The sequence below is a fragment of the Schistocerca serialis genome, chromosome 8, assembly GCF_023864345.2.
Source record: "Schistocerca serialis cubense isolate TAMUIC-IGC-003099 chromosome 8, iqSchSeri2.2, whole genome shotgun sequence".
In the NCBI taxonomy this organism is placed as follows: Eukaryota; Metazoa; Arthropoda; class Insecta; order Orthoptera; family Acrididae; genus Schistocerca; species Schistocerca serialis.
Window position 1 is genome coordinate 562,544,774 of NC_064645.1, and position 13,538 is coordinate 562,558,311.

At 39.2% G+C, this 13,538-nt stretch overlaps 1 protein-coding gene across 1 annotated transcript in view; it reads left to right on the plus strand.

Annotated features, from left to right (window-relative positions):
• LOC126416134 (activin receptor type-1) overlaps positions 1–13,538 on the plus strand; it is an 87,616-nt gene that overhangs the window by 24,122 nt on the left and 49,956 nt on the right. The window contains exon 4 of the mRNA XM_050083673.1: positions 4,814–5,040. Within this exon, the coding sequence (XP_049939630.1) occupies positions 4,814–5,040 (227 nt within the window). The remainder of the gene's footprint in view (positions 1–4,813; positions 5,041–13,538) is intronic.

Sequence of the window (13,538 nt, forward strand, 5' to 3'; positions counted from 1 at the left end):
TTGTATTTGGCACTGGTTTTATGAAGGACTATCTTTCCTTTGGTTGATGACAGTTGCTTAGGCTTTATAAGTAGTCAATCTGTATCTACAGTTCTCTTTAATATTAGTTTCTTCTCCAGTGTTTCATTTGCTAGACAGGAATGTAATGGTGGTGGTGGTGGTGGTGGTGGTGGTGGTGGCAGCAGCGGCGACTAGTAATGATATAGGTTCTCCTTGTAGGTCTAGTAAAAATGTCAGTGTTTTTGAGTCAGTCCTATTCTGTTTGTGACAGGCTGTTTTTACCATAAGCTTGTTTTGTTTGCATATTAATTTGGAGGGCGTATTCTGTGCATTTCAAAAAGACTATGAGCTTTCAGTTTTTCTATGAATGTCTCATCAGTTCTCTAATTTGATTTCTTCCTATGTACTCTGTCACTATTTGTGTTCCAACATCTATATTTATGTTCTGTTGGAGGCTGTCCTAATTTCAGAGCTGTCTGTAGTGTGTGAGATAGGCCATGTCATTCTCTCAGATATCGTTCATGTACATCCTGTAGAGGAGTGTCAGTGTCGTGTTCGAGACACTTGGTGTCTGGCCTTGGAAACAGCTTGCTTTTAGGTCTACATCTGTTGTGCTGAAACCTCACTTTGATTTGTATTAAGTAATGACCTGAGTCAAAAACTCCTTTTTGTGCCTTTCAGGTGTATTTTCCTCCTGGAAACTGCAACAGTGTCGGTTTGAAATTCCCCTTGCAAATGCCTTGATTTCCTCTCTCCCCCCCCCCCCCCCCCCCCTCCTCCCCCCATGATCTTGCAAAGTTTGTGGATATGAGTTTCAAATAAGACTTTGCAATGTTACTGACCCATTTGATGCTGCCTCATTCTCATGGAATTTCATAAATCTAATCTTTCAGGGGTTACTAAGCTATCAAATGGTTAATAGTGACGCATTGCAACACAATCGATTTTACTTTTTCAGTCAATTCATATATACTGTTAGTAAACATGTCACATAAACCAGCCTGCTGGTAATGTATTATAAACTTCACAACACAGATCAGTAAGCTGCACATGCTGCAAGTGGTTTCTAAGCTTGTAAGAACTGACCTAGAACTTTGCAAGATTGCTGCAAGACCATGACCGCCTGGCATGTTACTTTATAGCTGCTGTACTCGAAGGCCTATCTGCGACCCAGCATCTTTTGTATATGGTGAATAAAAACTATCCTTTTCATAATATTGTCATTATTCTATCCTGGATTTTCCATTTTTGACTGAAGACTATAAGCTGCCCGACAGTGTGACTGCCTGTACCTTGCAATACTGACTAGAAGAATAAAACAGTGTGAAGTCGAGGTTAGAATAACAACAATATTAGGAAAAGGAAAGATTGCTACTCACCATAAAGATGGCACGTTGGGCTGCAGACAGACACAATAAAGAGACTGTTATACATTGAGCTTTTGGACAAAACCTTCTTCAGGAGAGAGAACATACACAAACATTCCGCAAGCAAGCACACCTCACACACACACACACACACACACACACACACACACACACGAACACACTGACTGTGTCTGGAGATATGTGTATGCGGTGTGCTTGCTTTTGTGTGTGTGTGTGTGTGTGTGTGTGTGTGTGTGTGTGTGTGTTTTCTTTTCTTTCTTTTCTTTTTTTTTCTGAAGCAGGTCTTGGCTGAAAAGTCAACATGTAATAGTCTTTTCATTGTGTCTGTCTCCAACTCAGCATGTCATCTGTATGATCAGCAGCAATCTGTCCTTTTCATAATATCTTTGACTACAAGAGTAGATTGTTCATCACAGCCATTGTGACTGTCCACTCGATCTCACTCAGGAGGCGTCTGGAGTCAGTTAAAATACGGTGAGCTAGCTAGTTGAATTCTAGTGTGTGTTCAGTGTAAGTAGTGAACCGGATTAAAAATAAAGTGATAAAAATTCTACCATTCTCATGGGTAAGTGGCTAATTCACAGTGGTAACAAGAGATCCCGTAGAAGTGATTCACAGAGTGCCTCTTCTCCTTCGAAAGCAGGAAATTGGGAAAAAAGATTAGAACACATTTCTTGTAGTGGCCATTTTCGCAGCAGCTGTATATAAATTGCAGTTGTTTCCAAGAAAATGCAAAATGCAAAAAAGGCATTTTCTTTGAAACAACTGCAATTAAAAATATTATAATTTAATCAAAATACTTTCTTCTTTCACGTCTTCTTCTGTTCCTATTAGCACTACACTCAAAACCAAAGTATGTAAATATCAAATTGATTTTGTAATGTTAAGATGTACTAGCATTTGTTTGAATAATGAGGAATGATCACAATAGGGTTTTTGTTTCGATATTTTAGCCAACTTAGCTTGAAACTTATAACTAAAAGACAGACCTGCAGGCATAATCCATACTGTGTAAGTAAACTTATGAAACTTTGTAAGCTTAATGAGCAACAACTACAAGAAAATGTTTGATTGCTCTAAAAACATATATCAGACCCTAGAAGTGTCCAAAGCTCATCATTAGAGGTATCCTACTTAATTGCAAGATACAAATCACCCCACATTGTTGGTGAGAAATTCTTTTCATAGCCATCAGAATGTGTGAAATAAAGCGTGGAGAAAGGTTTAGATTTTAAACATTAACACAAAACATATAAAATGCGAGAGGTACAATACAGTTAAGTAAACTTGTGTCACCAAAAGCTGTGTAATTATAAAACGGAAAATAAATAGTATTTTACGAGGGGGAAGTTTTAACATGTGTGGGGATTCTGAAAATTCACCAAGAATGTTATAGAAAGTTGAATCTTGTAATTGGGATAATTAATAAACTAATGTTATTTTAGGAAAAGTACACATCTGTGGAAACTGGAAAATTGTGGTAACAAAATTAAAACGCAGGATTTTATACATAATTATATCTTAAGATTGGAACATTGTACAACATGAAAATTCTGAGTACAAATAACTTTTAAAATATTGCATTTTCAAAAAAAGTTAAATATTTGCTCAAAAGATGTGAACAAGGATTTTCAAATAAACTGTGTAAATCTTAAATCAAAGAATTTCTAGTGTATTTGAATTTTGATGTGCACGTGGTTTACAGGCATTGTTTTCATGTGAACTGAATAGATTGTTGTCATCAGAAATTGGTAAACTGTGCTTTGAATAATGAAATTTAGTTAAGTGCTGCATGAATAGGAATTTGGCAACTTTGTATATACATGGTGTAAGCATTAGGTGTGTATATGAAAACAAAATTTTTTATATATTTATTTTAGTAGTAGAATGGTAGCAAGTGGAACTGCCAAACTTGCTATAAGTCTACAAGATGCCCTCCATTTTTATTTGTCCTGGTGTGCTAGTTGGATGCCTACAATTGATATGTGTTTTTTAGTCCTGCCCACCTACACATTATGATCATTCGATAAGATTTTGATGCTGTTTGTTGGGATATTGATGATGATGGTCTCTTGAGTTCTCAGAAACAGCTTTCTGTTCAGGTTATCTTATTATTTATGTTGATCAAGGCATTCACTTTGCTGCTTCATTTCACTGCAAGTACAAAAATTATTCCAGATGCAGAATTAAAGTTGAGTACTGAATTTACAATCATTTTACTTACTTCGGAGGCTGAACCAGGTATGGTTGGCATTCCATTGATCCTTATGGCTCGTTTTCCCATATATGTTCTGTAGTTTTCTGAATCAAAATGGGAAACGTGTGTCCTGTAGAACTATGATTTGAATTTGGAATTTGCCAAGTATGTGTAAGCTATTTAACTCATACAATTTTCAGTAGTGTGCTGACATCAGTTATGCCTAAAAAGGGAGTTTGATATGCTTTGATCCTTCTCAGCATGATCATCCATGTTTCTCAGAGCCCAATGACTGCATGTATTTAGGGTGTGAGGTTGTTGCTGTGATGGTGTTTGTTCCATTGTGCCACAGTTAGAAGCTGAAAATACATGCAAGAGGTAATTATTTGGTGTGATGATGAAATTACAGCTCGAGTGTTGAGATTGACAATTGCCTCCAGATATCCTCCAGCTAACTACTTTTTAATGGATTCTCTGTACATAAATCCTTATCCTTTATTCAGACTTGGATTGTCCTTCATAATGTGTTATATTTTTTTCTTCATAAATTTTGTAACCTTATATGACTGCTTTATATAAATATATTATTACATCATCATAGTTATGTTTATCACACATCACTTTTGAATCAGAATTACATAAATATTTGAAATTGGTTCTGATGTTACGCCTTGTGAAAACATGTTCAACACTGCTATTCAGAGTGATTCAGTGAGAGTGTTTCCCAATAATGCAAATGTTCTGTAATATTTTACAGGAAAGTTGGTACATTGCTGCTCTTTAGTTTACCAACTCCAGTGAGTTTTAGCCCTTATCTTCTCATTATTATTAAAAAATTTTTTGATGTTGTAAAGTTAAGTCTGTGCTTACGTATTCTTAAATATTAGGTTTCTTTTGCCCAAGTATCATTGAAAAAAATGAACATTTTGAGTCTGTAATATGGCAGTTTCTTTTCCTTTTGGCAAAAGATTCTTTTATATTTCAGGCACAAAACAAAAAGTCTGCAGCAAGTTAATATTGCTTTTTCAAAGGAGACTCCATATTCAGTAGGAACCAAATCTTTTTGCAGTTCTACTTTTGTTTTCAATTTTTATTTCTATAAACTAAGTGATTACATGGTTAATTTCTTATTTCTTTGTTTCCAGTTATCTTGCTGCTCAATTTTATGCACCTTTTGTAATATGTATGATGTATCTATGATCCATCAACTGTAATTATTGCTTTACAGAAAAAGTTCCACATGATGTTAGCAACGTAGGTTACATAGTGAAGCTGGCCCTTGCTATTCTGGGACCTGTCCTTGCTTTGGGTGCTATTGGGACAATAGTTCTCTTCTTGATGAGGAGAACACATCGCAAAAGATTGATGGCAGCCCGAGCTATGGCAGACCATGATCCATTCTATGCGTCAGATGAAGTTCTCCGAGCAACTGCAGCTGGGGACAGCACATTGAGGGTATATCCTATTACTCTATTAACATTGTAAAATTGTATAAATTATGAAAAGTTAAAGGCAATGATTCTAAAATGAGGAAGGCACCATTAGGACCAAGGTAGATTTTCTTAGACTAACTTGTTACTTTCATTGATACAGGTCATCCGTACATGTAAATGCTGCAGATGGAAGTTTGTCTTGGCGAAGAATCTGTCATTTTTTTATCTTTGTCCTGCTGACAAGTTGCACTTTGTAGCAGTTTGATGAATGGATCTGGGAATGACCTGTATCACATAAAGAAATCGATTATCTTAAGAAGACACACAAAGTGACCCAGATGGTGTCTTTCTCCAGTGTAATTACAGGTGGTCACAGTTCCCTAAAACATCATATCTTCAATTATGTAATGAATCTAGTTAGACTAACAGGGCAAAAGGTATAGCCAATTTTTATCTTTGAAGTTCAAAGCTTTCAATTTCAGCACTCAAAGAGAAGTATGGAAAACATTGTAGAATGTTGTCAAGGAAAACACTACATCAATTGGAACTCTTGGACATTTTTATGGAAGAAGAAGAAGAAGAAGAAGAAGAAGAGAACAGTGCATCCAGATATTGTTCAACTGATTGTTGAACATAGATCAAATTGAAGTTGAGTTCAAGAAAAAAGGCAGTGAAGACAGGCACAATGAAAAGACTGTTACACATTGAGGTTTCAGCCAAAGACTTTGTCAGAAAAGAAAACACACACAGACATTCACACAAGCAGGCACACCTCATGCAAAGATAACTACTGTCTCCCACCAGTGCGGCCAGAATGCAGCTCTCACGTTGAACGAACACAGCAATCTGGAATGGGTGGGGAAGGGGGAGATATAGCAGGGTTTGAAGATATTTAAAGTATTGCTTCATGAAATAGAGTGAGAGGGGGAGGGAGAGCCCCAACCACTCGCCCCCCCCCCCCCCCCCCAACCTCTGCTGCTCCCTTCAGCACAGACCCAGTCACACTTACACAGTTCAGGCTGCATACTTGTGCCTTGTGTTCCACAGTGAATGTCGAAAAAGCACAAGTGACATACATAAGTAACAAATACTTAAACGTTTCACCTAATCAAAATTGAAACTGAGATTCACTTATATAAACCGTGTGTTCAATAATGGTCCTCGAGTGATAATACTTATTGTTACAAATTGCATATCAGTGAAGTGACTGCTCCTCCGCCCCCCCCCCCCCCCCTCGCCCACTTCGAATCACCCATCTTTGGGGTATGTCAGATCAATCACTTCTTAGATTCTTGTGCTCTCTTTTCCTCCCAGTAGTTCTTCATTCTATCTTAATTCTTCTTTCTTTCCTCCACTGATATCTGAATCAGTTTCCTGGTGTTGATCTTAACTTGCAACCTCTTAGTGTTTTTTTTTAAAAAGATGTCAAAGATTTGTTTCGTTAGTCTGTCTGGATTTATTTGGGTTATGTGTCCATAAAAAATTTATCCTCCTTTTCCTCATGGTTTCTGAGTGTCTCTCCAACTTTCCATAGAGGGCTTCATTTCTATAGAAAACTTATTTGTTACTTTGGAATTTGGGACCCATGATCTTCCTCAAAATTTCTCTCATCTTGATTTCCAGTTTCTCCATTTCCCCTTTCATCCCCATGACTAGTGTCTCTGCTGCATAGAGTGCTTCCAGCTTAATTACTGTGTTATAATGCATTATTTTGGTGTTCCGAGAGAGAGCTTTGTTATTGTATGTGTTTTTGGTTTTCTGGAAAGCTAGTTCCATTTTGGTCCTTCTTGCTTCCATTGCTCTCAACTACAATGTTGTTCCATTCAATCAGTTCCCCTAGGTACTTGAAACTCCTAACCACCTCTATTTTTTGAGCTCCTACTTTAATTCTCTTAGGAGTATCTAGTATATTCATCATAATCTTCGTTTTTGTTTTCGTAACAAAACTTAAGTTCTGCCCTCTGTGCCTACTCTTTAGCTTCCTCCCACATTTCCACAAGCAGTGCCATGTCATCAGCAAATGCCAAACACTTAATTGTGATTCCTTTGTTTTTTGCTCCAAATCTTAATCTTCCTCTCGTTCTTGCATTCCATTCCCTCACAACTTTTTCGAGTGCACAGTTAAACAGCAGGAGTGAGAGACAATCCCCTTGTTGGACCCCTGTTCTGATCTCAGAAGGTTCCAATAGTTCACCCATGAATCTGACTTTAGAGGACATATTCATGATCATCTCTTTGATGATGTTTACAGTTTTCCCATCCAGGCTAAACTCATCCACGGTATTGAACGACGACACTCTGTCTATGGAATCGTAGGCTTTTTGGAAGTCTACAAAAGTCACTATATACAATTTTGCCCTCTGCTTCTGATGTGTTAAAATGTTTCTGAGGTTTAAGATCTGTTCAGGGCAGGACCTTCCTTTCCTAAACCCTGCTTGATACTCCCCAGTTTGGCAATCCAACTGAGATTCTGCTCTTTCTGGTAAAGCTCTGGACAATATCTTGTAGGTCGCATCCACCAGGGAAATCCCTCTATAGTTGTTGGGTTCAGATTTGGGACCTTTTTTGTGAAGAGTGTGTATCAGGGCCATTTCCAGTCCTCTGGAATGAGTCCTCCTTCCATATCTCTTCAAAAAGTTTCTGGAGTAAGACAGTTGCATTTTTGCTTGCATACTTCCATAATTCGGCTGTTATCTGGTTTATCCCTGATGCCTTGAAATTTTCCATATGATTTAGTATTGCCTGGATCTCACTTACAGGTGGTGGTTTAGACTCTGGTTTGGGGGATGACTTCGGTCCACCATCGAACGCCATCTTTTGGTGTGGTTGCTCGCAGTTTAGAAGTTCCCTGGAGTATTCTGCTAGTATCTTACTGTTGCCCCTATTAATACAGGGTGGAGCAGAGGGAACACATGTTTTTCACCATTGAATGACTGGGACACGGTTTGATAAAAATAATAAAAACAAGCATTAAGTGATAGATTTTATAATGCAGTTTTGAAATATACATCTTTAATTAGGTTCGAAAAATAATGACTTTGAGATGACATCCTTCTTGCTGGATGCAAATTTGGATCCTCTCCCAATAGTTATGCATGGCTCTCTCCAACATTTCATTCAGCATGGCTTCAATTTCCTGACGAATGGAATTCTTCAGATCATCAATTGTGCGAGGCTTGTTCACGTAGACTTTTGATTTTAAATATCCCCACAAAAAGAAGCCACATATTGACAAATCAGATGAGCGAGGGGTCCAGTAAACATCACCATATCTCGAAATAACATGTCCTGGGAACATTTGTCGAACTGCTTCCATGGATGCTCTTGCCATGTGAGCTATGGCACCATCCTGCTGAAACCATATTTCTCTCATGTTCACTTGACACCTTTCAAGTTCTGGAAGAAGAAAGTTGTGTAACATTTTAACGTATTACGCTGATGTCACGGTAACTGCAGTTCCTTCCTCTTCAAAAAAATGGGTCCAACAATCCCCATCGTTGAAATGCATCACCACACTGTTACTTTTAAGCTGTGGTGAGGTCTTTGGTGCAATTCATGTGGGTTCTCCGGTGCCCGATACCAACAATTTTGAGCTTTGACATAACCATCTACATGAAAATGCGCTTCATCAGTCATGAAGACTGTAGCATCTGCATCTTCTGTAAAAATTTCGTCCATTACGCAACAAAACTCTCTGCGCAACACAAATTCCCCTTCACTAAGCTGCTGGACGATCATTATCTTGTACGGGTGAAACTTAAGATCATCATGTAAGATGCGGTGGAGTGAACGACATGATGTACCCAGCACTACAGCCTGTCGTCTAGCTGATCGTTTTGGACTAGCAAGAACTGCCGTTCTCACTCAGTCTACATTTTCCGGAGTACGAACTGAACAGGGAAGACCAGGTGGTTTCTTTTCATCACAGATCCAGTACTTCTAAATGCTGCAACTCATCGGAGTACAGTATTTCGATCAGGCACTGCACCTCGACGTCCAACTCTAAAATTTTGTCGGAAAAGACGTTGCACTGTGACTATGGAATCATTGTTTCTGAAGTACTGCTCGGCAACAAACACATGATGCTATACGCTCCATAGTGACTGAAACTGCGTTGTATGGGCAGTCTGCAAACATTCATTCAAGGTCAGTACCCCCTGTCGTCTCCGCATACTAGTGGTTTAAAAAAATGTGTTTCCTCTGCTCCACACTGTTTTTGCCATGTTCTCCTTTTGGTCGTGAAGTTGGAGAGTTGGGGGGGTCATATCTGTTTAGCTTCTCCCTGAAGATCAGATAATAGTTTCTCATGTTGTTCTTAGCAAAGTCATCATTTATCTTCCTGAGCAGTTGGTCTTCTTGCGCCTTCTTGGCTTTCTAGATCTCCTTGGACACCATTTTTCCAGCTCCCACAAAGTGCCAGGCACGCTTGTCCTTTCTGGTTTGCCACATGTTTCACGCCTTCTTCCTCAGATCTAGTGGTCTTATCACACTCATCGTTCCACCGCCTGTGCTGCTTCATCCTGGTAACAGGACCAAGCTGCTCTGCCTTGGTTATAAGGCTCTTCTTCATCTGCTTCCAGTCTTGATCTTCTAGGGTGCTGTTTAACTTGTCCCATTCCTGCTCCTCCTCTTTTGTTGGCTCTGGATCATATCTCCGTTGTGCAAGGTTTTTCCTATGAAAGTTACTCTTGGGGCTGATCTTCAGTTTCACTTTAGATTGGTAGTGGTCAGAGTCGATGTCGGCTCTTGTGAGAACCCTAACATTTTGAGTTTCCTTATGAAATTTCCGCTTTATCACGGCATAATCTAACTGGAGAGGGTTAGGTGAAACCCATGTCTTCTGCTTTCTTGGCAATTTCTTAAACCTAATTGACTTCAGGACCAAACTGTGTGCCTGGCACAATTCAATGAGCCTGATACCATTGTGGTTCATCCTGTTACGTGCTGGGTATCTCCCCACTATATGCCTGAACCTTTTCTCTCTCCGCACTTGGGCATTAAAATCCCCTAGAAGGATGACATGATGTTTTTTGGATATCTTTTGGATCGTGTCATCTAGTTTGTTCTAGAATAGCTCCACCTTCTCCTTATTCTTTTTGTTGTCAATGTTTATAGGGGCATGAACATTTACAACAATATGTACTTTGTTGATTGATTTAATTGTGAGTGTGGATAGCCTTTCAGAGGTAGACTCAAAGCTTATAATGGAGCCTAATACTTTCTTGTCAATTATGAAACCTGTCCCAAGGTGGGGAACATTTTTCATAACTCATGTCCCCGTCTTCCCGTAAGTATCCTGAACCCTTCAGATTCAAAGCTGCCCTCATCCAAGAACCTGGTCTCTTGCACAATCGTAATGATGATTGTATGTTCGTTTAATGTGTCCATTAGAGTCTTAAGTTTCCCCACTTTCAGAAGTGGATTTGCATTAAAAGTTGCTAAGTAGTTTGCTTTCCTGTATTTTATTTTGTTTACGGTTCCAAGACGTTCCAATTCATTTTTGTGTGACGTTGCATACTCCCCAGAATCCGAATGTTAGAGTTCTGAGGGTGACTTTTAGAGCCATAATTTCTTACATCCGAGGTTATTAGCCTCTGAGGATTATTCACAACTGCCCCTTATATGGAGACAGACACTGACCAAAGGCAGCCCAATTTGAGAACAGTCGCTTTTGGATTTTGATTTGATTTTTAATTCCACTAGGCTCTTCCACTCTCTCCAGCGTTGGGAAGCATATTCCTCGTCCACCTTAAAGACCGTTGGCCAGGTTTCACCTAGTAACCCTAGGCAGGAGTCCTTACAGGATGCTACCATCCAGAGCCAGATGGACCCAGGTTTTTTAACGAGGCGTTACTCCTCCCTCTCCTCCTTCCTCATCACTTGCAAGATGGCCTGGGCTTGGGACCGGCAATGGCGGAGTTAGCTAAATTTTATTTATTTTTTATTTATTTATTTGTTCATTACATTTAGTTTTTTCACGACTTGTTTTGGGACCGCAGCCCTGGGGCTATTTGTGTATTATACGAATAATGTGACAGCTAAACTTGGCGGAGACGAGGGACGTACTACCAACCTGAACTCTTCAGATCTTTTTCCAGTCAGAACTAGGGAATTCAGGCACCGTAGTAAAGTGCACAATTAGTTGTATAAGTCATGGAAGAGTGAAAAAGATATGGAAAGTTTAATATTGAGTCAAATGTTAGGACTGTAATATACACAATACTCTTTTGTAGAATTATAAGCATTATATCTTGGTTGTGCAACACGAATCACAATTTCATTTTCGGCACTGTATTGTGGAGTTAACCTAATTAACTTCATTAAGACCATGGATAAGTGTGTTGGTGTGCACTGCTTGACCCCAGTCATACCGTACTTGAAATGGATTTGTCAGCCTGGCGACATTTATCAGTAATTCTGCAAAAACCTCTATATTAGATTTTAGTACCGCTTGTGCCATGTGTTGTCAATTGATAAAGCCCTTACTGAGTAAGAAGGTTGTAGATGAAGTGCCTATTGTAAGATTGAAGGAGATTCAGTAGCAGTAAAATAACCTTTTCTATGAAGATAAACACTGTAAAACTCCATATTATTGAATTGGCTTCTAAAAAATTCCCACATATAATGAATATTCCTCTGGACACAGGGAAACTGCCATAAGAACAATGTTATTGAACCATATTTTTATGTAATCTTCACTTTTAAAGAATAAAAATGAAACACTCCCAAATTAAGACACTTGTTTAGTGAAATTACTGACGTGTGGGAATTTATTGTTGTTAATTTCATTTTTGACCAGGTTACGATAAAATCCTTACAGAATAAATAATATGCATGATCCGTAGCAGATCATAAGTTGCTCAAAAACTAATTTCACCACATGAATAGTTTGGCCCATAGGTGTCCATTACAAACAACAGGACTAACTCCCACAGCACTTTGGAGCATGAAGAAAGTGGACAAGGGTACACCTGGAATGAAACCTGGATGTGGATCAGTGTTGTTGGTTTCTCTTCAGCAAGAAGTGCTGGTTTCATTTGACACCAGACGACCATCATGAAGTAGGCGAAAGTGGCCAGGGACCAGTGCGCATATCACATATGCAGTACTACAGGTTCAGCAGGGAAGTGTGCCGGCCATGTTTTGTGCAGATATAAAGTACACTTTGGATGCTTCTCATCTATATTGAGGATAGTTTGTGGGTCATGCAGTACCAGAACAGGAATCACTGACTTATTGTCCAAACTTGGTCAACATTTCAGCAGTGGTTTCACGTTTTCAAGATGATGATGCACAAGGCATACTGCCCAACCTTCACCCTCCTGAAGGAGCCAGGAGTCAATAAAATGGAATGGCCTGCCATAACTGATGACCTGAACACGACGAAGAGCGCTTGGGACCAGTGGAAACTTGCAGTGCAATGTCACAGCAACTCTGTTCACACACTGAATGGTGTCAGAATGACAGCAAGTAAGACTGGCTTGAGCTGCGATATCTCAGTTGCCTTATGGACAGCAGCCATGAAGAATCTGAGCATGTTACAGTGTTTTCACAAATGTGCACTTTCAGACAGATTGTCTTTGGTTTGGTTACTGTTGTGATTTATTCCTCAGTCTTTTATTTCTCTCTCGTAGAGTGTTTTATTTCATATCCTTCTTCTCTTTAGGGTACTGGGGTCAATTTAATGAATTCAGTTGACATGTAAAAGTTTGGGTTGGTCCAGAAAGTGTGCAAAGATAGCTGAAGTGGCTAAGCCAACCGGTCATGATAAGTGGGAAACTTGGGTTTGAGTCCCCGCTGACACAAATTTACATATATCTCTGTTGGGTAGTAATTTTCATATCTATTTGCTCTTACTTTCTCCAGAAGTTAATAAAGCTTTTACTTTTTCAGAAGTTAATAATCACACTATTTTCAAATTCTGGTGAAACTTTCCCATCACAAAATGTCATTAATGACCTTTTATATTTCCTGCTCCACCTTCGCTATGATGCCTACGAGTTCTGCTGTGTTCCTTCTGGGGCTGTGCAAAGCAACTGGAAATTCAGATTTGAATCGCCCCTGTCATTTTCTAGCAACAGGTCCTCATTTTTCATAGTTTTCGGTAGAGTGCATGCAGTATTAAATGGCATCCAGCTGCACAGATGATGTGGATGATGTGGTAGAGGAGGGGCAATGGTAGTGAAGGGGTCTCTCTTGCAGATGGTACAGCATGGTAGGGGAGGCTTAGTTCTACAGCTTAAGCCTTCACACAAACGTGTTTCTTGCAGAACCTTTAAGCTACAGTTAGCAAGTCTGCAGTCATGTTAATGGATTAAGCCAGTATGACAAACAATTCAACACATCAGACAGTGAAAAATCCAGGATGGAATGTAACAATATTATGAGAAGGAAAGTTGCTACTCACCATATAGCAGAGATGCTGAGTCGCAGATAGGCACGACAAAAAAACTCTCACAATTAAAGCTTTCAGGCCTTCATCAACAATACACACACACACACACACACACACACACACAC